The sequence below is a fragment of the Miniopterus natalensis genome, chromosome 9 (assembly GCF_054644295.1).
Source record: "Miniopterus natalensis isolate mMinNat1 chromosome 9, mMinNat1.hap1, whole genome shotgun sequence".
Classification (NCBI taxonomy): domain Eukaryota; kingdom Metazoa; phylum Chordata; class Mammalia; order Chiroptera; family Miniopteridae; genus Miniopterus; species Miniopterus natalensis.
The window spans coordinates 16,953,682-16,974,772 of NC_142089.1; the positions used below are offsets into that span (position 1 = coordinate 16,953,682).

Sequence of the window (21,091 nt, forward strand, 5' to 3'; positions counted from 1 at the left end):
TGGGCCCCGCGTCCACCATGGGCCCCACCTTCCATCACACATCACAGCTCTGAACCAGGCCTGTTCCCAGTGCCAGGCATATGACAATGACCATGCCTCAGCCCATCTTCAAGAGGCGTCCCAAGGCTATTACTCTGCTCACCTTTGACATGGGGGCAGGAGGGACCAGAGGGACAAGCTCAGGCTCTAGTCAGGCCTATTGGAGTCAAATCTCATCTCTGCCCCTCAACCAATTGTAACTTTGGGCAATGGCTTGCCCACCCTGAACCCTAGGAATAGCCATTGCATAGCACCTGCTGTGTGGGGCCAGCGGGAGAGTCATGAAGATGACACACTGCAGAGCCCTCTCAATTATGGGGACCCTTCCTGCCACCGTCTCACCCTGAGGACAAAGGTGCCCCTGCTTGGCAACCCGCGTTTGATTTTGCAGGCTCTCCTCCCCAAGAGACAGCCCTCCCGGGTGGCCCTCACCTGCCCAGCCTGCGCACAGTCCCCTCTGTCCTGGGGCCAGCTCCTTTTAGGCTTCTAGCTCAAACAGGCCCTCTCAGTGGGTCCAAACCTGGCCTTGTCAAAGGACCCCTGTGTGAGCCTCAAACAGGGCATTGATAGGGCCGTGGTGAGAGCTGCCCAGCGGGTTGTGGGCTGGCTTGGTTTGGCCGGTCCACGCGACTTCCCCAAACCCAGCTATTTCCTGTCCCTTGGGCCGGCCCCCTCCCAGCCGCCTGGCCACAGGGTACAATCCAGCTATACATCGCAGCCTATTTCCTGGCTCCAGGCCAGGGCTGGGGGGGGCATCGCCTCAGCTATTCCTCATGGCCCACAGCCGTGGCCCCTTGGTGTCCTCTTGACGAGGATGCCAGGCTGGAGACAAGGCCAATCCCTTCTCTGGTAACCCCTGCCCTTAGTCCCCATTTGATGGGGGCTCCTGGGGGGCCTCTTCATATGGACCTGCGTAAGGAGCAAGAGCTCACATAGACTGGGACCCCAGCCCCTCTTAACGGCCTCCATTTGGAGTAGGGGGGAGAAAGGCACTTGGTATAATCCCTGCCCGCTGTGTGGCCTCAGGAAAGTCACTTGATGTCTCTGGGTCTCAGTGCCCTCATGTGTGGATGGCAGCTCATTGTCCATCCCTATCACAGCCTCACTTTATCAGTTGCTTGGGGATCCAATAAAGAGCAGATGAAATCCATGAAGAAACCTGCTAACCCCAAGAAAAGCTGACAGCACCTCTCAAATCCATCCCCTTCTCTTCCCCACCCCACAGGATGACTTCATTAGCCTTCTATGGGCCCCTGCATTTGGTCTCTTCCTTCCTAAAACCCAAACCCAAACCTGACCCTGTAACTCCTCTGCCCAAAACCCGTCAAAGACTCCCCCATCCCAGGAGAAGTCAAAACTCCTGGGCATGGCATTCAAGGCTCTGTTAGGTCTCTGGGTACCAGTGAGGGAGTCCAACTCCAACTGCCTCAGGCTGCCTGCTGACTTCACTCAGGCAGGCCTGCAGCTGCTCAGCCAGGGAGGAAGAAGGCGAGAGGTGGAGAAAGAGGAAAAGATTATTGAAGAATCTGATTCCTAGGTCCAACCATACCTGAAGCCAGAAGTCCCTGGACTTTTCATTTATGTGAACCAAGAAGCATCATGACCACCTTTTTTGTTTTTTTTAATAAACTTGGTTCACTAACATCTCTGTTACTTGCAACCATCTCCTTCCTGTAAATGTCCTTCTTGACTGAAGTTGACCAAGGTGGGCTTGAACCAAAGAACCCCAAGGTGTGAAAGGCTCCTCCTGATCCAGGCCCCAAGACCTCCCAAGCCACCTCTCCTAGCCTTTGCCACTGGCAGCCAAACTGAGCTACACAGCCCAGCTCCCTCCCCCCACATCCACAAAGGCCTTCCATATATCCTGCTACTCTTGCCTAGAACATCCCTCCCCACTTTGCTTACTGCCGTTCACTCATCCTTCAGACTCAACTTGGTGAAACTTCCACCAGGAAGCCTTCCTTGGCTGCCTGAGGTTCCTCACACTTCCCCTGGCATGGTGTTGGCTGTTCCTCAAACTATTATAATTAGTTATGGACCTGTCATCATCTACCCTGGGCTGTGGGTAACTGGAGGCAGGTCTGACCCATTGCAATCACCCCCAGTGCCCAGTGCATCACCTGGACCCAGGCGGGTGCTCTCCAGGTGAGTGGAGCTCACACCTTACCCAGGAGACATCATGGTGCTTAGTGGTCTGTGATTTGTAATCAGAAACAGTGCCAAGTCATGACACTCTCCAGCCAGACATGACCCCCTGTAGTCTCTGGACTGAACAAACAGGTGTGTGTGGTGTGTGTGTGTGTGTGTTGGGGGTGATGGAGCCCCACCTACTCCATATTTGAGGAACCACATCAGCCCGAGAGAAGCATGTCACTGCTTTATTAAAACGTCTTCCCCGTCACACACAAAGCAATTCATGAGCGGGTGTTGGCGGGGAGCCTCCTGCACAGCCCTCTCCCTTTGTACCTCCCTAACAGACACCAGAGAGCCTGCCCCTGTCGCCCCATCTCCACCTTCGAGTCAGCTCCCTCAGGAGCCCCAGTCCTCCGGGAAGCGAGCAAAAGAGGGAGTGTTGGGGCCAAAACTTCCCTGCAGTTCCAGCAAAAGCAGCCCCCGTGGCCAGGTCTGCACCCACGAAGGGTTTGCCTGTTTTGAATGAGCTAACCTGTGGATTTAGTCCAACAAATGGATTCGCCTGATTTCAGGGCTGAATTTCTGCTTGACCACAAGCGTCGGGCAGAACCAGGTCACCTACAACCAAACTGGCGATGGATGGACTGGGCTGTGGAATGGACTGACGGCTCGTTACTAGAGGTGACCGTGGTTGAGGCGACCCATTTCACAGAGCCCACTGCTATGTGACTGCTTTGACCATGTGACTGCTCTGGCCACGAGTCACTGATCATTGACGATAACAACTCTTAAACAAAACAATGTGTGCTCCAAGGGACTGTATGATTATTGAAACTACAGCTATTTCCTGGCACTAGCTGTTGAATGACGGTTTGGCAACTGTCTGAATTTTCACTTGAATTAACAATTCCTCAGCCACTCGGAAGTACTGAATGGACCAGAGTGGGCAGCCATGGATTGGATTGGATGATTGGATTGGATTGGATTGGATTGGATTGGATTGGATTGGATTGGATTGGATTGGATTGGATTGGATTGGATTGGATTGGATTGGATTGGACTGGACTGGATTGGACTGGACTGGATTGGATTGGATTGGATAGTTTGGGAGGCAATCTGATTTTTTTATTATTGAATTTAATCCCTATTCTAAATGGACTGGGTTGGCTGACTCAATAACTATTTAGCAAGCTATTTGAAGAAGTGAACATATAGACTAATTGATGGTCATGTCACTAATTGCTGTGTGAACTGACAACTATTTACAAACCAGTGCAATGGACTGCTGTAGTTTGACTAAGTTATTTTACTGAACTGACAAGTGAGTGCACGTGTTTTTAATTTGTCAGCCGCTTGGTTAAACTGGTCAAGCTGAACGTTATTTAACCAAACTCAATGAATTTAGAATGACCAATTGTTTAAACAAATGTCAGAGCTGATCAAAATAAGCCAGGTGTTGTTGGACCGAATCTTTGAGAGACCCAAGGAATCATTTAGCCTAAAGGGTTGACCCAGTTGCAAGCATCTCCCAGGCCCCGTAGGAAAAGCAGGCCAGCAAGTGGTACACAAGCAGGTTGTCCTGAAGTCAGCCGGGTGGTTCTCCCAGGCCATAGGGGCCACCAAAGCGAAAAAGGGGATTGCGAGGCAGCTCCGCCCCTCCCAGCACCAGGGCTGGGGCCTGGCACTGTCACACCTCGGAGTATGGGGGAGGCGCTGGGCCCATCTCGGGAGTCTTGGATGGCAGAGACACAGCTTCCTCGTAGGACGGCAGAACCACCTGGTAGGGACAAAGATGAGGACTGATGACTAGCCAGAAGGAACCTCTGTCAAAAGGCTGACATGACTAGCACGCCTTGTACACTTGCTATGTGCTGGGCATTGTGTGCACCAGACAGGTGCAATTTCTCTTCCTTTAGTGAACAGACTTCCCTCTGCCTGTTCAGCATCAAGCCCCCTTATGTTGATGGCAACACACCATTTCCCCTGGGAAAGCATTCTCAGTCCATGTGCTTTCAGAAAAATTGGTCCCATCCTTCAGATCGAGGGGGTGGACATATGACCTAGGCTGGGCCACTCATAGTAGGATTTCATCCGCCCGGCTAACTATAATCTTGATTTGGGGGTAGGCCTGTGACCCAAGCTGGTGCAATCAGACGTGCTCCTGGGACTTCCTTTCTGCGGGGGTTGCTGAGAGGATGGGATGTCAGCCTAGGGATTTGGGCAGCAATTTTGCCACCAGGGAGAAAGGGCTGCCTGAAAATGGAGCCAACACTAAGGAAAGTGGAGTCAAGGGATGGAGAGGGTGAGATCCCAATCTGGATGTCAGGACTCGGCAAGGCCTGAGCCAGACATATATTGGACTTTCAAGTTCTGTGAACTAATAAATTTTCTTTTTTAACTTAAGTCAGCTTAAGTTGGATTTCTGCCACTTGTAACCAAAAAAGTCTTGACTAATACAATCCCCATTTTATAGATGAGGAAAGTGAGCCACAAGTAATTGAAACCAGCTGCCCTTTTCCCATCACTTCTTCAATCAGCTGTTTCTAAGTGCACCTCATCCCTCTGCCTGGAAGGCCCCTGCCCTTTCCCCAGCTAACCTGTACTATTGACAATCTAAGACTTGGTCAAATGTTACCTCCTCCAGGAAGCCTTCCCTGACACCCCAGATGAGACCAGCTGCCTCCTCTGCTCCCATTGCCCCTATGCGGCACACTGGGTTGTAGGATTCGCTCTGGACTATACCCTCCTCTAGAACAGGGTGGCATCTTAGTTTTCTCTGTACCCACAGGGTTGGCTATGAGTCCAACAAAGAGTAAGAGGCAGAAAATGCTGAATGTGTGCCTGCGAGAAAGAACCCTAGACTATCAGAGATCTTCACATTTCTTCCGGTCCAACCCTCATCTTACAAGTGGAGAAACTAAGGCACAGCAAGGGAGAGAGACTTGCCCCAAGTGACATAGCAAGTGGCGGAGCTAACACTTGCCCCCCTCCCTGCCCCAGGCTCACCTTCTGCAGCATCTTGGAGCTGCTCTTCTCTTCGGCTGAGTTCATGTACTTGATGAGTCTGTAACATCGCCACACGCACTTGAACATGTAGACCTGGAAAAGGCTTGAGTCAGGCTGCGCATTGCTGGCCCTCTTCCTCACTGCCCCAGAAGGCCTGAGAAATGCAGGGCGCTTTCTGGAGGTCCCAGCTCACCCTAGAAGGCAGCATCCAGCTGCTGCAGCTCAGACCCCTATTCTGGTTGAGGGTTGCCTCACCTGCCAGTCGCAGGTGCTACAGATAATTCCCTTTTTACTGCCCCAGAGACTGAGCACAGGAAGGGGCTTTTAGAGGTTTCTGAGCCACCCTCAAGCCCCCGTCAATAGTCCTGCAGATCCTGCTTGTCTACCCCTGGTGACTGGGGGCTCACTACCTCCCAAGATACCCTTGCTCATCTTGAGCCAGAGCTCACAGTGGGAAAGGTTTGCTTGAAAATTGGTTATATATTGCCTTTAAAGCAGGTTACAAAACAGTGTATGCAGTAGTATCCCATGTTTATAAATGCAAAAAATATATATGTACAGATGTTGTAAGGAACTGCTTTCTCTTAGCAGTTGAAATAAGAGCTGGGGCGATGATTCCCAGGGTGGCAGTGAGGTCCCAGGGGCATTCTCAAGTAGCAATAGCCAAGTTTCTGCCCAGACTGCCCCCTAAGGGAGAAGAGCTGGTCCTGTCATCTGGAAGGTCTCTTGTTCTATGGAGTCTCATGATGGGGAATTAGAGGAGGCAAAGATAAATAAAATGAATTATAGAAGAATGAAGTAGGAAAGGCCAGGGGAAAATCAAGTAGGTGGAGGGTGGCCAGTGAGGCAGAGTGAGGGCCCAGAGATAACCTCCATCCATGGAGAAGGGGTGGAGATGGGGTGGGGGGGTTGGGGAGTAGTTCTCTAGTCGAGTGTGTGATGTAAACCTACACTGGTTTCCCCCCTAGGCTTCAGGAAAGTTCTCACTACCCATCACTAATGCACTTGGATTTTGGGGAGAGGTTTCAAAGAGTGAAGTTCTGTTTCCAGGTTGGATTAGGTGAGGCCAGAGGCTGCTCAGGGCCTCCAATGAAAGGAGGCAGCGACATCTCCTCATACCACCCACATAAAAGACGGGGAGGAAGTGCGCCAGGTATCGTGGAGTGCCGGTCCCTGGGGGGGAGTGGATGGGGCCTGATTGTCTTCTTTCTGCTCATCCGTAGTTTCTAAACTTCTACAATGAGCGTACGTTACTTTCACAGTCTGATAGGAACACTTTTTAAAGCCCTTTCTTCTGTTGAGTCAACACCAGCCTCCCTGTGGCTTCAGGCCACAGCTGTGGCCTCTAGAATCCCCATGAGAGCCCTTTGAGTATTTGGAGATGGTGAGCATGTCCCCCTTGGGCCACCTCTTTTCCAGCCGAACTGCCCTGGTTGCCTTGTCCCTCGGAGGGCAGAGCTTTTCTTGCCTCTGCAGCCTCTGTCTGTCACTGTCTCGCTAAGAACTGGGGCCTGAAACTGGACCCTGTCCTCTGGGTCCAACCACCCCAGAGAAGAATAAAACCATTTCCCTCCCTCCTTCTCATCACCAAACCTCTAGTGATATGACCTCAGGACCCATCTACATTTTGGTGCCTGAATCATATGAAACTGTGACATGGGCAAAGCAAGACTTATTATGTCCCTTTCACAGAGGAGACCTGAGGCCCAGAGAGACGTGACTTGAAAAGTAACCACACAGCTGGTGAGGGGAGAGCTGGGATCCAAACCCAGGTCCTTCTGAATCTAATTCCAGACGGAACAGCTCCTCCTTCCCTAGATCAGGGCCTGTCTGGGTTACACACTAAGCTCCTGACACCTGAAGTAGGTGGTCTTCGCAGATCCACTGCCTCTAACTGGGGTGTCCCCGAGGGCTCCCACCTCAGAGGAGCTGGTGTGGGGAGGGCTGGAGTAAGGAGCCACGAGCAGGGAGGGTGGCAGCGGGAGCCGTACCCCCCGCCTCCAAACAGTCCAGCACAGTGGCTCTGGGGCCACACAGCCTCGCCGCCCCTCCCGGAGCCATGGAGCAGGGGCCACTCACCTTCAGGATGAGGACAGTGATGAAGGCGACAGAGAAGATGATCATCATCTTGATGAACTGGTTGTAAGCCATTCCCTCCTGGCTGGGGAGGTAATTCTGCAACAGATTTGGAGGCCGTGTCAGTGCCTCTGGCCACATGAGGAGGCGTGGCGGGCCTGCTCTCCGCACACGCAGGAACACGTGTGGCGCAGCCGTTATCTTGGCTGATCCCGCAAGGGCCCTGGGGGGCAGGTGCTACTTACCATCAGTCCCACTGACAGGTGAGCAAACCAAGAGCGGCAGCCCAGCCGCTGCGGGCCCAGATGGCCCTCACCTGGCGGTGCCCCCACCCCCCAGCTGGAGGTGGGCAGGCCCTTCCCTAGAGCACAGTCTTGGCTGATCGAGCCACCTAGTCCTGAGTCCCTGGGAAATCGCCCCCTCCCCAGGGGTAACTCAGAAGCAGCAACTAACGACTAACTAACGGTGCCAGGCTACTGCTCACAGTGGGACAGCCTCTATGGCATTGGCAAATATGTGCACACACTCTCTGACACTCCTCCCTTCAAAACGTAAAGCTCATTTCTCCTCCCTCGAGTGTGGGCCAGACCTAGGGGCTCACTTCTCATGGATATTAGCGGGTGGCAGAGGTGAGTGTGACCTCCGAGACATAGTCTTCTCTTTGCTCTGCCTCTCGGGTACCCACTCTGGGAGAGCCAGCAGCCACGACAGGAGGATGCTTAGGCAGCCTTCTTAAAGGTGCACAGTGTGCAGAATTGAGGCAAAGAGCTGACAGCCATGTGAGTAAGCCGTCTTGGGGGTGAATCCTTCAGACCTAGCCAAGCCCTCATTGTCTGCAGCCCATCTCCATCTTGGGTGCGACCTCATGAGAGACCCTGATCCCCCAAAAACTGTGTGAGATAACAATTGTTTATTGTTTCAAGTTGCTATGTTTGGGGAGAATTGGTTAGACAATAATAAAAAGATAGCATTATTTCTGAGGTGCAATTCATACTCCAAGGCTCCCTCTGGGGTGGGGCAGGGCTACTCCTAAAGCCACACATCTGCCTGGTTTCTTCCTTGTGTCTAACCTGCCTCCCTTTCTCTTTTCAAGGTTCTTCCTGACACTCTCCCTCAATCAATCACTCAGACAAGAATCTTCCTCCCAGGCTCCACTTCCAAGGAACCCAGCCCAGCCTAAGCACCGAGGCTTAGAGAGGGGAAGCAGCTTACTCAAGCCCACACAGCCAGCGACAGGACTGGATCCTTGGCCCAGCTTACCATGTGGTTCATAGACTTGAAGTTGAGATAGGTGGGCACTTCCATGTAGGAGCTGCAGAGGGTCAGGATGCTCAGGCAGAAGTCCAGCAGCTGCAGGGTCATCAGTGGGACCTTGGAGGGGTGCTTAGGAAGACAAAGACAAGGAGGAAGATACATCAGCAATTAAGGCCAACCAGAAGCCCTGGTACTGTGGGGCATATGGGGGGCCCTCGGCCTGAGAGACTCCCTGCTAGAGAGTACCAATGCCCCTCTCTAGTCCACCTCACCCAGAAAGAAATGGATGCCTGTTGCTCAGACATTCACACCAAGGGCCAGTGCAGACACTGGGACTAGAGCCAGGGTCCTGACTCCCTGCCCAGGGCCCTTCCACAGTGCAGCTCTCCAGTCTTTTCAAGGACAAGAGTCAGGGAAAGCGTGGAAAGCAGCTTTGGGGAGCCATGTCAGCAACTGGCACCAGCCATCACGGCATCCCACTGTGGCTGCTCAGTGTGGCTTTATCATCTTTATTTTCCGTTAGAGCTCGGTTACAAACGAGGGACAAGGCAGGGCTGGGCTGAAGCGGAGCATGCGCCCTTCCCTCCACTGTGGACTCACCCGGGACTGGCATTCGTTGAGGGTCTGCCATGTGTGAGCACCCTCTATACCCCTGCCTCATTCCCTGCTGCTGGGGCACACTGAGCAGATGGCATCCCGGACCCATTTGACAGAGGAAGGAACTCAGGGTGATTCGGAGGAACTCAAGGACTTGCTGAAGGTCACCAACTAGGAAGGGGCCTTGGGGGCTTCCCATCACTGCCTGAGCCCCTCCCACCTTCTCAGGCTGGGTGGGTCGAGGGCAGGACTGGGCACTCACAGACCGACTCCTGGAGACAAACTTGAGGTAGGCAGGCAGCTCCACGTAGGAGCCCAGCAGGGTGAACAGGCACAGCAGGTAGTCCATGATTTGCAGGGACATGAAGGGCAGCAGATACTTCTCCCGGTTCTGAAAGGCAGGCCCAGCGCGGTCAGGGCGTCCCTCGCACACTTCCCCATGCAGCCTGATGTCCCCATGCACCCACTCACTGGCAGCTCCCTTCCCCCCCCAAATTCTCCCACCCCGCGTGGATCCACATGACTTCCTCTGAGTGAGGCTCTGGGGATGGGGAGACGGCAAGACCCAGGCCCTAAGTGCAGGGAGCCTTGGTGTCCGGGAGACACAAGAAGAGTCCCTATCTACAGAGGTAAGTGCTCCAGGGATTCTAGGGGCAGGCTTGGTTGAATTCCCTTTCAAGAACTCAACCAGAATGGACCATTTTACAGATGAGAAGGGATCAGAGAGGACTTCCTGGAGGTGTAGACACCAGGATAGATCTGGGAAGAAGCAGAAGAGAAAGGGGGAGGGGGTCCTGGAGGCAGACAAGCCAGCATGAGCAAAGGCCCTGAGGTGGGAAAGGCCTGTGCTGCTAAAACAGTCAGATCTCCCTGCCTGCGGGCGCTCCTGGGGACGTTCATGCTAAGAGGCCCTAAAGGGCTGAGGCTGAAGTCCCTCTCTTTCAACTGAAGGCAGGTGACCATTGCAACCAGTATTACTGCATAGGATCCCACAGTTGGGGACAGGTTCACAGAAAGGGTAGTTTTTTGGTTTCTCACGTGGTTGAATAAAATCACTCAGGAGGTGGCCAAAACAACCCAAACTGAGGCTCAGCACCTCAGGGGATGACTGATCCATTTTTCTAACTGAACCATCTGCATTTCTTTACAAGCACCACCCTGAACAAGGTGGAATCCATCCCTGGTTGCAGGGCTGGGAGGATCACATTAGCCCGAGGTGACAGTGACATTTCATGCGAGGTGGAAACATTCCAACCTAGCACCAAATCATTGACTCCTTGTCTGGGCCCTGAGAGTGCCAGGCCACCGTCTGCCCAGGAAGGACCCTGTTTCCGGTCTGGCTTTCCCTCTCCTTGGGCCAAGGGTCAGGTGGTTCCTCTTTCAGGAGGTTGAGCCACAACCTGTCTCTCTCATGCACTCACTGGATGGAACTGAGGTGGATGCGTCTACACTCGCCCCTCTGCTTTGGTTCCTCTCACAAATTACAAAACCCACTGCATTCTCCCCTCCTCCCTCCTCCAAACAGTTCTTCCTCTTTTCTCTACCAAAATTCCCTGCCTCCATTTGTGTTATAGAAGGGTGCGGGTCACTAGTGATGATCTCTAGGGTGCAGGTGGGGTCTCAGCAGCCAGTTCTGGCCACCCCGTGGGTGTGACTAGAAGGGGGCAGGAGGGCAGCTGGGGTTCTCCAAGTCCTGGCTCCCCTCCCCCAACGGGGCCCTCACCTTGACCACACCGACCAGCAGGCTCACACTGATGACAAAGAGCATGGCGATGAGCAGGAAGCTGGAGATCAGGTCAGCTGAAAGGCAAGGAGAGTAGTGAGGGACCAGAGGTGCCCCAGGGAACCCCATTGGGCTCCTAGGATCACACTGAGAATCACTGGTGTGGGGCTATGACAATGAACAGGAAAGCCCAGGCCCTGCCCCCTTGTAGTTCTCACTCTTAAGAGGCTACAAAGATGCAAACAGAACATTTTGGGTGACACAAGAGGGTATAACAGAGGGCCCACTGGGGCAGGGAAGGGCCAGGCTGAGGGTCTGCCTTAACCAGGCTGAGGCCTCTGAGGAGGCAGCCTGTGAGCTGCGGGACAGGGCACGCAGGCAGGGGCCTGAGACAAGCAGCTGGAGCACGGAAGCCAGGGGACCTGGAGGAAGCCCAGAGGGAGATTCAAGTGACTTCTGTGGCCGGCAGGTCCTCAGGGCCTGGACTTCACGACTTTCTTCTAGTGTGATGGGCAGCCACTGATGGCTGTAAGTCTGTCTAAGCTGGGTGGGTTTGCAAAGCGCCATTCTATCTGCTCCGGGTCAGGGCAGGTGGAATAGCCCCATTTGCGGCTGGAAGATCTGAGGCTCAAAGAAGGGAAATGGCAGGGCCTCAAACCCCAGCCTGTCTGCCCCCAGCCAGGGCCCACTCCCCTCTCCTTCCCTGCTCCCTCTTCCTGTCCCCTGGACCTACCAATCCTGAGGTAGCCTGTCTGGGAGAATTTACAAGAGGCTTTGCCATGGGCCACCTCCACGGAGTGCTCGATGAACAGCAGGACACTCATGATCTGGGGGCGGAAGAGAACATCAGTCAGTGGGGTCTGCACCGCTCCCCACTAGCCCCCCTCCCTCCTCAAGGGTGGACAGTCAGGGGCCTGCGAGGAGGGGTCCTGGAGGAGATGGAATGGCAGGTCAGTAGAGCATCCTGGGTAAAAGTGTGGCCTGTACAAGCTCATGATCACGGTTCTTCCTCTGCCCAGCTGTTTGAGCTTGGGCAAGTTACTTGATCTCTCTGTGCCTCAGTTTCCCCTTCTGTAAAGTGAAGATACTGTCATAGCTACCTTAGGAGGCTATTACGACAAGCAAATGAGAACATCCCAGTGGAGCCCTTAGACCCATGTTCTCATTAAAGCTGTAACTGGAACTACTGAAGGTCAGTCTGGAAGAGGAGATGGGGGGCTGAGGCTGGGCCCCTCCTCTACACCCCCTTTTATAATGACAGGCATTGGGCATCATGGGATCCTAGTCAGAGCATCTGAACATCAGAGAGCTTCAAGTTCATGGAGTCATCAATACAGGCCTGGGGGCGCCTGACTCGTGAATCCCCAAGGGTGCCCTCCAAAGCCGTCCCTCGTGGCCCCTCAATTTCCCCATTTGCAAAATGAGGATTATAACCATACCTGCCTCCTGGGGTTGTAGTGGGAACAAATGGGATAAATTCACTTACAGTGCTGGCAGATCGTAAGCACTCAGTCTATGTTTCTATTATTATTACTATTGTCCCCAGTGGACTATAGTTTCCTGTGTCTCTCTTGTTCACCCTGTAGCTGTTTTATATGATGAATAAGTGGCTGGATGGATGGATTGATGGACCCCAGGAGAATAATAGAGAAGGGGCACATTTGATAGATGAGTGTTGGGGTGGCCCAAGCAACTGATGAAGTCCAGCCACAAAACTGCAATTTGAAAGGACATGGGAGGTCACCTTGCCCATGCCCTCCACCTTCCAGTGCAGGAATCCTGTCCATGCAGCCTCTATTTAAATGCTTCCAGTCACAGGGAACTCAGAATCTTCCATGTCTTTGTCCTTGCAGCAGGCCCTCTGCCCTTCCCCCACCACACTCACAATTCTCTGGGCACCTTCTACCCACACTAAGAGCAAGACTATCTCCTCCCTCGTAGTAGGTGTCCTACCTCTATTAATATGGTCTACGTTTACAATGGCTTCTAGGCAGCCCTGCTCTGGTAATTCATGCTCAGCTGACAGGCAACCCAACACCCACCATCTGTTTCCCCCTTGCTGACTATGTGGATTTTTTTAGCTCAGACACAGGTCTCAGTCTGTCTTTCTGCCATGTTACATCCTGTTCAGTGGGGCAGAAAGGGACAACACAGAGGAGTAATGTAGAGCTGGACTCCAGAGTCAGACAGAGATGGGTTTGAATTCGGGTCACTGTGTGACCTGGGGCAAGCCACTTCACCTCTCAGTTTTCTCATCTGGAAAATGGCAATCGCTGGATTTAGTAAGGAATAAATTGCATTGTATTTGCAAAATACTGATCTTGGAGCCTGGCAGTAGATGCTCAACAAACATAACCTGCTTTTGGCTGATGTGAGCTTACAAGGGGTGGTCAGGCAATACCAGCAGCAGGGCGCCGGCGCACTGACAATGAGATTGCTCTAGCTGCCCTCTCCACCTGGGGAACCAAACAGGCTTTGTTTCACCAGGAAGGCTGAGAGCAGCCCAGAACGGAAGGCAGATGCGGCGGGGCCTGTTGCTAACAGCCACATGAAACAGCCCTGAGAGAGAAAAGCTACTTCCTCGGCCTCTCTCCTCCCAGTTTCAGCTTTAACGAGAGAAAGAGAAAGGGAGGCAGACGACAGTTCAGTCTAGGACAGGACAGGGAACAGGGCACCCTGCAAGGTGGTAAGCTCCCCATCCCAGGGAGTGTGCAAGCAGAGCACAGATGAGTCACAGCTGGGCTTAGGAAGGCCCCTAATTTCCACAGAAGACACCAGTCCCCAGTCCAGGTGTGGCACAAAAAGACTTTTGAAGTCCCAAGAATCCAGGATTGTCTGAGATGTGGAATGAAGCTCAGAATCAGACAATCCCAACTTGCAGTTGCTGAAAAGAGCCTTCGTCCACTTACTTTATAAGCTCCCTCTGCTTGTTTTATGAACTCAGAGAAGTTAGGTGGCTTGCCCAAGGACACACAGCAAGTTGGAGACAAAGTAGAACTGAAGTCCAAGTCTCCCGGTGCTGTCCTGGTGCCATCCCACATACCCTGCCCCTCAAACCCTTCAAAGCCCCTGCTAGCCCTGACCCCTGAGGGTTCAGATATTTTGATTGCACACCTATGTCAGTGAACCTTTTGAACATGCTCCTCTGTGTTTCTTTATTTCTAAATTGTATGCCTGTGCTACTATCCTAGTTTCTCATGAACATCATGAAACATACATATAAAAATTTCAGATATTAATAAAGAATGTGATTGAAATTTTTATAAATTCTAATACTGTCATCCTGAGACCCCAGTGGTCACTTTGAGCATCGCCCTGCTCTTTGGAAACTGCTGCTAACTCCCAAACCTTCCCGCCTCCCCAATTCCTCAATTCTGAACCTAAGCAGCTGTCACGACCCTGCCACCATGACTGAAATTCTGTCATTAGCACCCCAACCACCCCTCCTGAATGTCCTGTAACCCCAGAAAGGAGAGGCACATTTGTACAGCCTGACTCCACGTGGGCCAGGTGAGCCACCCACACCATCCCAATGATCCTCCCACAACCCAGTGAAGGGACTGTTCTTAATTCTCCCACCCCCATTTCAAAGCTGAGGAAAGCGAGGCTCAGAGAGGTCCAAGGCTTCCCAGCTTGTAATCTGTAGGGCCAGGGTTCAAACCCTAGGTCTGATTTTCATCCCCTCTCCACTGTCCCCCCAGCATCTCCCAGCCTCCAGGCTCCGTGAGGCCTGTCCCCACTCCCATGTCAGTGCCTCAGGGGGGTCAGAGAGGGATGCCCTCCTTCTGAAGCCCCCCCTCTCCCCGCAGCTTGTGTAAGAAGCAGCAGCAAGCACCAGAACAGGGCTCCCTGTGAGATGGGGAACTCCCCGTCTATGTTTAAAAACAGCTCACCCTTCACCCACTTCACCTTCTCTACGATCCTGTAGGAGGAGGGATATGGTTCTGACCCCTTTCACCAGATGAAAACCCTGAAGCTCAAAAAGACAAGAACCAGCCCCAGGTCACAGAGCAAGGCAGCCTCAGAGCCTGACTCAGGCCCTCCTCGGGCCCCTAACCTTCAACAAAGACACAGGTCCCACCCAGCGGGTGTGGCTCAGCAGTTGAGCATCCACCTAGCATCCAGGAGGTTGCGGTTGGATTCCAGGTCAGGGCACATGCCCGGGTTGCGGGCTCCATCCTCGGGATGGGGGGCGTGCAGGAGGCAGCCGATCAATAACTCTCCCATCATTGATGTTTCTCTCTCTCTCTCTTCCTTTCTCTCTCTGAAATCAATCAAGATATATACATATATTTTAAAAAGACAACAGTCCCCAATCCAGGAGAAAGATAGGAGACTCAGCAACCTAGAAGATGGGATGGAGAGAAACTGACACTTATTAAGCGCATACTGTGTACTCAGATCTGTACCCAGAGGCCTGCACCACAAGCTCCCAAACGCTGCAAGGAAGGCAACATTTCCCAGTGTTACAGATGAGGCAATGGAGGCTCAGGGGGTACTCACATGCTCTGTGTCATGTGGCCTGGCTGGGCTTTGAGCCCCGGTGCCTGTGCTCCCAGGGTCCAGGGCTCCACTCAAGGCCGAGTGACTGCTGAGGGCCCAGCCCCTGGTCCCACCAACCTTCTGCCCATCCTCCTTCAGCTTTGGACACTCAGAGCACAGGACACAGCAGCTGGAGCAGGATGAGACGCCTCCCCCACTGCCTCACTGCTATCCTACCATAGCCAGGCCCTGGCTCTTCCCTGGCCTCAGTTTCCCCCTCCAGTCAATGAGCAGAGACACTCCAATTGCACCCACTGCCACTGGGATGATTGAACACATGAGAGTCAGAGGAGTGGAACTTTTGCAAACTGTGGCAGGTCACAGCCAGGCTCCCAGCCCGGAGCTGCACCCTGCTGGTCAGATGCCCCTCACTGCTCCACCCAGATCTGGAACCAAGAGCCATTTGCAGCTGTGGAAAAGTACCTGGTTTACCTACAGCATGTGCTGGGAGAGCCTGGAAACCCCAGGATCCAGTTTCCCAGGCCTTCATTTTCCCGCACCTCCCTCCACCCCACCCCCACCCGGCTTCCACCTGGACTCTGCTTCCCTCTCCCTGAGCTCGGAGGGCCTGGCTGGGCTGAGACCCACACCCTCTTAGAACAGGGCTTCTCTCCTCCTACAAAGCCCGGGCAGACAGCACTCACTCACCCACCTGTTCCTCCATCACAGCATCTTCTCACCCTCTATTCCTTAGTTCACAAGGTGAGATCATGTGGTTAAGAGCCAGGTGCTGGAGTCAGATGGTTCTGGGCCTAAGCCGAGCTCTTTGCCCTTGAGTGAGCCACTAAGCTCTCTGAGCCTCGGTCTCCTGGTCTGGGAAATGGGCATAATAACCGGACCTGCCTTGTAAGGCTGCTGTTAGGTCAAATGGCAGCTGGCACAGAACCAGGCATAGGGCAAGCACTGCATAAACTAGCACTGCCGGGCAGTGTTTGTTAATCTGTGTGGGTGCTCAGTCTTCCCCTTGTTTATTTGTCCAGTAAATACTCTCTGAGCACATGCCACGTCCAGGTCCTGTCTGGATAAGCCACTGACCCTGGTCTGCAGGTGTCAGTGGCTTATCCAGAACCTGATGGGTGAACAGTGTGTTCAGAGCCATGACAGGGGACACGCAGGGAGTTTAAGGTCCCTGATGAAGAAGTGATCACCGCTGCCTGCAAGATGTGGGAGGGTTTCACAAATGGGAAGGGCTGGAGCATGGCTTTGAAGGATGAAGAGGAGTTTTCCAACAGAGAAGGAAGAAAAGTATTCCAGGAAGAGGGAACATCATGTGCAAAGGCCCGGACTCTGGCAGTGCAGATCCAGGGGTCTGGGGGCAGGAATGCCTCCTCTCTGAGAGAGAGGATGTTACCAGTGGGAAAATGAGGCTCAGAGAAAAGTAGCAAGCAGCCTGAGGTCACACAGCAAGACTGTCGCAGAGGCAGAACCAGCCATTAGGGCTCAGGCTGTGTGACTGAGTCATTTCTGCCTGTGCCCAGCCCCCCTCACTGCCACTCCCACCCTCCATTCCCCTTTCTACCTCTTCTTGCTACTTCTCCCTGGTTTCTGTTCCCACTCCCACCCCCAACCCTGCTCCTTCTTTCTCCAAAACAAGCACAACTTCCCCAAGCTGAGCAGTGAGGCAAGTGGCCAAGATGCCAGAGGTTCTGTTTTCCTGAGGTGCGACCAAGGGCTTGAGCTAAAACAAAGGTTGCAGGAGTTCGGGGGTGGGGGGGGGTGTCAGGGGTCAGGGTCGGTGGGGGAAGGGGCACTATTAAATATGGCCTTGCCCAAGATGACAGCGATGCCACAGCTGAATATAGCAGAAGTTTTGGTAGGGAGAGGCTGACAACGGTGGCCGCGCTGGGAGGTGGGGACTGGCTTGCATGTCACTGGGTTTGGTGTGGTGGTAACAGTTATGATCATGTGAGTGGTGATTATAGAGGTGACAGTGGATGTGGCTGTGATGGTGGTGATAGAGGTGACACCGGTGAGCATGCTGGGAAGTGACGATTAACTGCAGTGATCACACAGCCTTGCTGCTGCTGATGATGTCGATAGTGGCGGTGACATCATGATACGATGGTGATGAAGACCATGGCAACACCGGACCCCTTGATTCTGGGGTTCAAATGCCAGTTCCCTCTCCAGAAGTTGGGCCCACTCTCTTGGACCTCCTGGGGGTGCAGGACCCATTCTTTCAGAGGCAGGCAGAGACCTACCCTCTGAGATGTCGGGGGATAAAACTGACAGAGAAGGCAATCCTCAGTGAGCACCTGCTATGTGCCAGCGGGACGAGGGCACGTCCCTGTCCATGAACTTCACTGCCTCCTCCTACCAAGTCTGTGAGATCAGAATCGTTCCCCCACTTTCTCATGGGCTGGGGTGGGGCGGGACAGGGGGCAGGATGTGTGTGACTTCGCAGAAGTTGCACAAGCAATTGAGCCCGGGCTTGATCTCAACGCTTCCCCCACAAATAATGCAGGTTGCAAAATTAGTCCCAAGTGCACACCCCTTCCTGCACCCTCTCCCTTCCACCCTGGCCTCCGCTCAGAGGGCCTAGGGGCTGAGAGCCCTGCACACTTAGGCCATCATGGTTATCATACCAACCTTGTCCTGAAGCTCGGTCTTTTCCATCTCCCAGGCCCACTGTTTTCCCTGTGGCCCCACCCCCCAAGTTTTCTGGAAGGAGAAGAGAACCAGATGTGTCAGCAGCAAGAGGAAGCTCCCCTCCCCCACCCCCACCCCAGACTTCCTGTCGCAGCTTATCAGGGGGCAACCGGGTGGGGGCCATTCCCCAACAGCATAACCTCCCCAGCCACATCCCGGGCAGCCCAGATACCATCACGACGCCCCCCTCCCGGAGCCTCGGCTCAGCTGCAGCCCCAGTCAGGCTCCCCGCACCTGCCCCAGAGACTGGCTTCCCTCCCCCCATCTCTGTCCCCTCCTGGCCACTTTACTTCTCTGTGCCTCAGTTGCCTCATCTGTAGAATAGAGAAAAGGACCCACCCACTAGTAAACCGGTGTGCAGAGTAGGTGAGGTGACATACGCCTGCCCCCAAAGTGGAAGGTTCAGAAGATGGACTGGCCCGCAGAAGCTCTTGTGTGTGGAAACCAAACCCTAGGTCCCCAAGGCAGTGGCCGCTCTATTCGTAACTGCCCCAAGCTGGAAACACCCGATATTCCTCACCCCCAAAAGAACAGGCGAATGCATTGTTATATATTCACGAAACAAAGTACTTTATGGGGGGGCGGGGGAATGAGCTGGCTGCGCACAGCAAGATGAAGGAAGCTCCCAGGCATACTGTCGGGAGAAAGAAGCGGCCCAAGAGCACGTGTGTGATCTCATCCCTGTGTCGTCCCAGAACCACACACGCTGGGAGACGTCAGTGGGGGCAGGGGGGCACTAGGGGCCTCCAGGTGCTGGTCCTGCCCTTTTTCTTTATCTGGGTAGAGGCTGCATGGATGTGTTCACTCTGTTAAAGTTCATCCAGATGTGTACTGATGATATGTCAATTATACATCAATAAAAGATTTACAAAAGTAAAATAAAATAGAGATCGCCTGACCCCTACTCTGTGTCAGACTCTAGGGATGAGCCCCCAGATATGAGCACATGGCAGCTGCGAGCGGGAGCTGCCCTGGGACAGCGGTAGGCCCTGGGAGCGCGGGTCCGGGAGGGGGCTTCAGCTTCTGAGAGGTGGTGAGCCAAAGATTTCTCCCAAAGAGCAGTGAGAGGGGTGTTCCAGGCAGAGGGAATGGCAGGAGCAAAAGCAAAAGTGGATGAGACGTATTCAGGAAACTGCAAGATGTTTCTCTTGAGAAATTGTGACTCGGGGTAGGCCCCCAGGAAATGGTAGCTGCCATGTGGCTGGGCTGGTGGAAGGATGTAGGAGAAGCTGGGGGGCCTATGGTTTAACAAGGGTGGCGACTCTGGGCCTGGCAGGGACAGAAGAAAAGCACTCCAGGCAGAAAGGACAGTTCATGCAAAGGCCAACAGACCACGCTCATAGCTGTTTACCATCCCGCAGTGTAGAAATTGCCGGGACAAGAGCGTTATACAAGGAGCAGCGAGCTCTGGCCCAGGGCCACCTGGGAAAGCCAGTGTGTCATCCTCAGCCCCTCCCCTGCCTGTGCTCAGCCCGTGGCACCCAGCAAGGCATGCCCTCTGCCTTCTGATCTTCCGGACCTGCCCCTATGAAAGAAGACAGGATGGCAAGGAACGGGGGCTGAGGGTAAAGCTCCTGGCCCAATAAATTCCAGTGGCCTCTGCCACTCTTGGGGGTGGAGAGTAAGTCACCAAATCTCCTTTTATGGGCAGCCATTCAGGGGCACAGATTCAGCCTTCAGGCCTGGCCTGGGCCCCTGTCATCCTCCGCTTCCCTAGTTTCTAGGGAAACAGCCTGTACCCCGCAATCTGTCCCCATAAACCATTACTTCCCCTTTTACATTCAGAGCCACAGCCCCCCATGCCCCATGGTGATAAGTATCGCTATTGCTGCTGAGCAGGTAGGAGAGGCAGGTCCTCCTCTGAACACCGGCACACATCCTCTCACCCTCGCCTCAGCCTTGGGGGCCGGCTCTGCTATCAGTCCCATGGGCCCCATTCTGCAGGTGAAATTGGGGCAGCATCTTTCCACGAGGGCTCTGTGTTAATAAGAACAAGGCCCGTGGATAAGAGGTACAAACGTCCAGCTATAAGCTAAAGAAGTCAAGGTGTGGCGTGGAGCACAGGGAATACAATCAGTAATACAGTAACTTTGCTCGGTGACAGATGGTTACTAGAATAGTGGTGATCACATCATGAGGTACAGAAATGTGGAATCACTGTGTTGAATGCCCAAAGCCAACATAATATGCATGTCAGCTACACTTCAATAAAAATTGTTTAAAAGAAAAAAGTGATTAGGGCAAGGCTCCCCGATAGTATAGCTGACCACCCCCCACCCAACCCTCCCTTCCCCCTGCCACAGTCTAGAGCAGCAGAAGAGCCTGGCCCCTCTGAGCCTCAGTTTCCTCTTCTGTCAAGTGGGGGTTCTGGTAGGAGCTGTCATTTGTGGGGTGCCGACTAGGTGCCAGGTGGTCTCTTCTGAGACTCCAGATGGCTCTGCAGATCATGATCATGACCCCCATTTGACAGGGGAGAAAACTGAGGCTGCAAGGGACGCACTGGCCCGTGGAGGGCTGAGGACTGGAAGGGCAAGGCGCCAGCAGCCTCATTTTGCACCGCTCCTCCACCAGCTTCACGCCTGGTTAGGCATCCTGTGCACCCCTCCTTTCCCCTGTCAAGGTAGAGGCCCCTGGGAGACCAACACAGGCCTCATAGTGACCTCAGAGCAAAGTCCTAGTTCCAGACCACTGCCCTGGGCTGAAAATAAAAGCCTCACTTCCTGGGAGCTCGGGACAGGGCGGTGACAGAGGAACTGCCCCCCCATCCCAGGCTCTGCCCGCCAGCCACAGGCCAATCTGAGTGGGGCCCCAGTCCCTGCACCAGGGAGGACCCTCTCCCTGCCTGGTGCCTGCCCTAGCTGTGGTCCTCTGACAGCAGTGAGTCCCTCCAACCAAGGTGACCCCTGGTGATGGGGACACCACCTTCCTCCTGCTCCCAGAAGCCTCTTCCTTCCCTTCCTCTGGGCCTAAGAACCAAGAAGCTGGGGAGAGGATAAGGCCCAGGCTGGGGTCTGGGCCACCCTGGCTGAGCTCACACAAGTGACTGGCCATTGTCACTCAGTCCACCAGACC

General features: G+C 53.8%; 1 protein-coding gene across 2 annotated transcripts in view; it reads right to left on the reverse strand.

Annotated features, from left to right (window-relative positions):
* Window positions 1-2,403: 2,403 nt before the first annotated feature.
* Window positions 2,404-21,091, reverse strand: part of LAPTM5 (lysosomal protein transmembrane 5) — a 104,942-nt gene continuing 86,254 nt past the window's right edge. For both annotated transcript variants that reach the window (XM_016217164.2, XM_087820826.1), the window contains 7 exons: window positions 11,562-11,655; window positions 10,829-10,905; window positions 9,368-9,496; window positions 8,515-8,637; window positions 7,258-7,353; window positions 5,179-5,271; window positions 2,404-3,949 (listed from right to left, as the gene is read on the reverse strand). In XM_016217164.2, the coding sequence (XP_016072650.1) occupies window positions 3,860-3,949; window positions 5,179-5,271; window positions 7,258-7,353; window positions 8,515-8,637; window positions 9,368-9,496; window positions 10,829-10,905; window positions 11,562-11,652 (699 nt within the window). In that variant the 5' untranslated portion in view covers window positions 11,653-11,655 and the 3' untranslated portion in view covers window positions 2,404-3,859. The remainder of the gene's footprint in view (window positions 3,950-5,178; window positions 5,272-7,257; window positions 7,354-8,514; window positions 8,638-9,367; window positions 9,497-10,828; window positions 10,906-11,561; window positions 11,656-21,091) is intronic.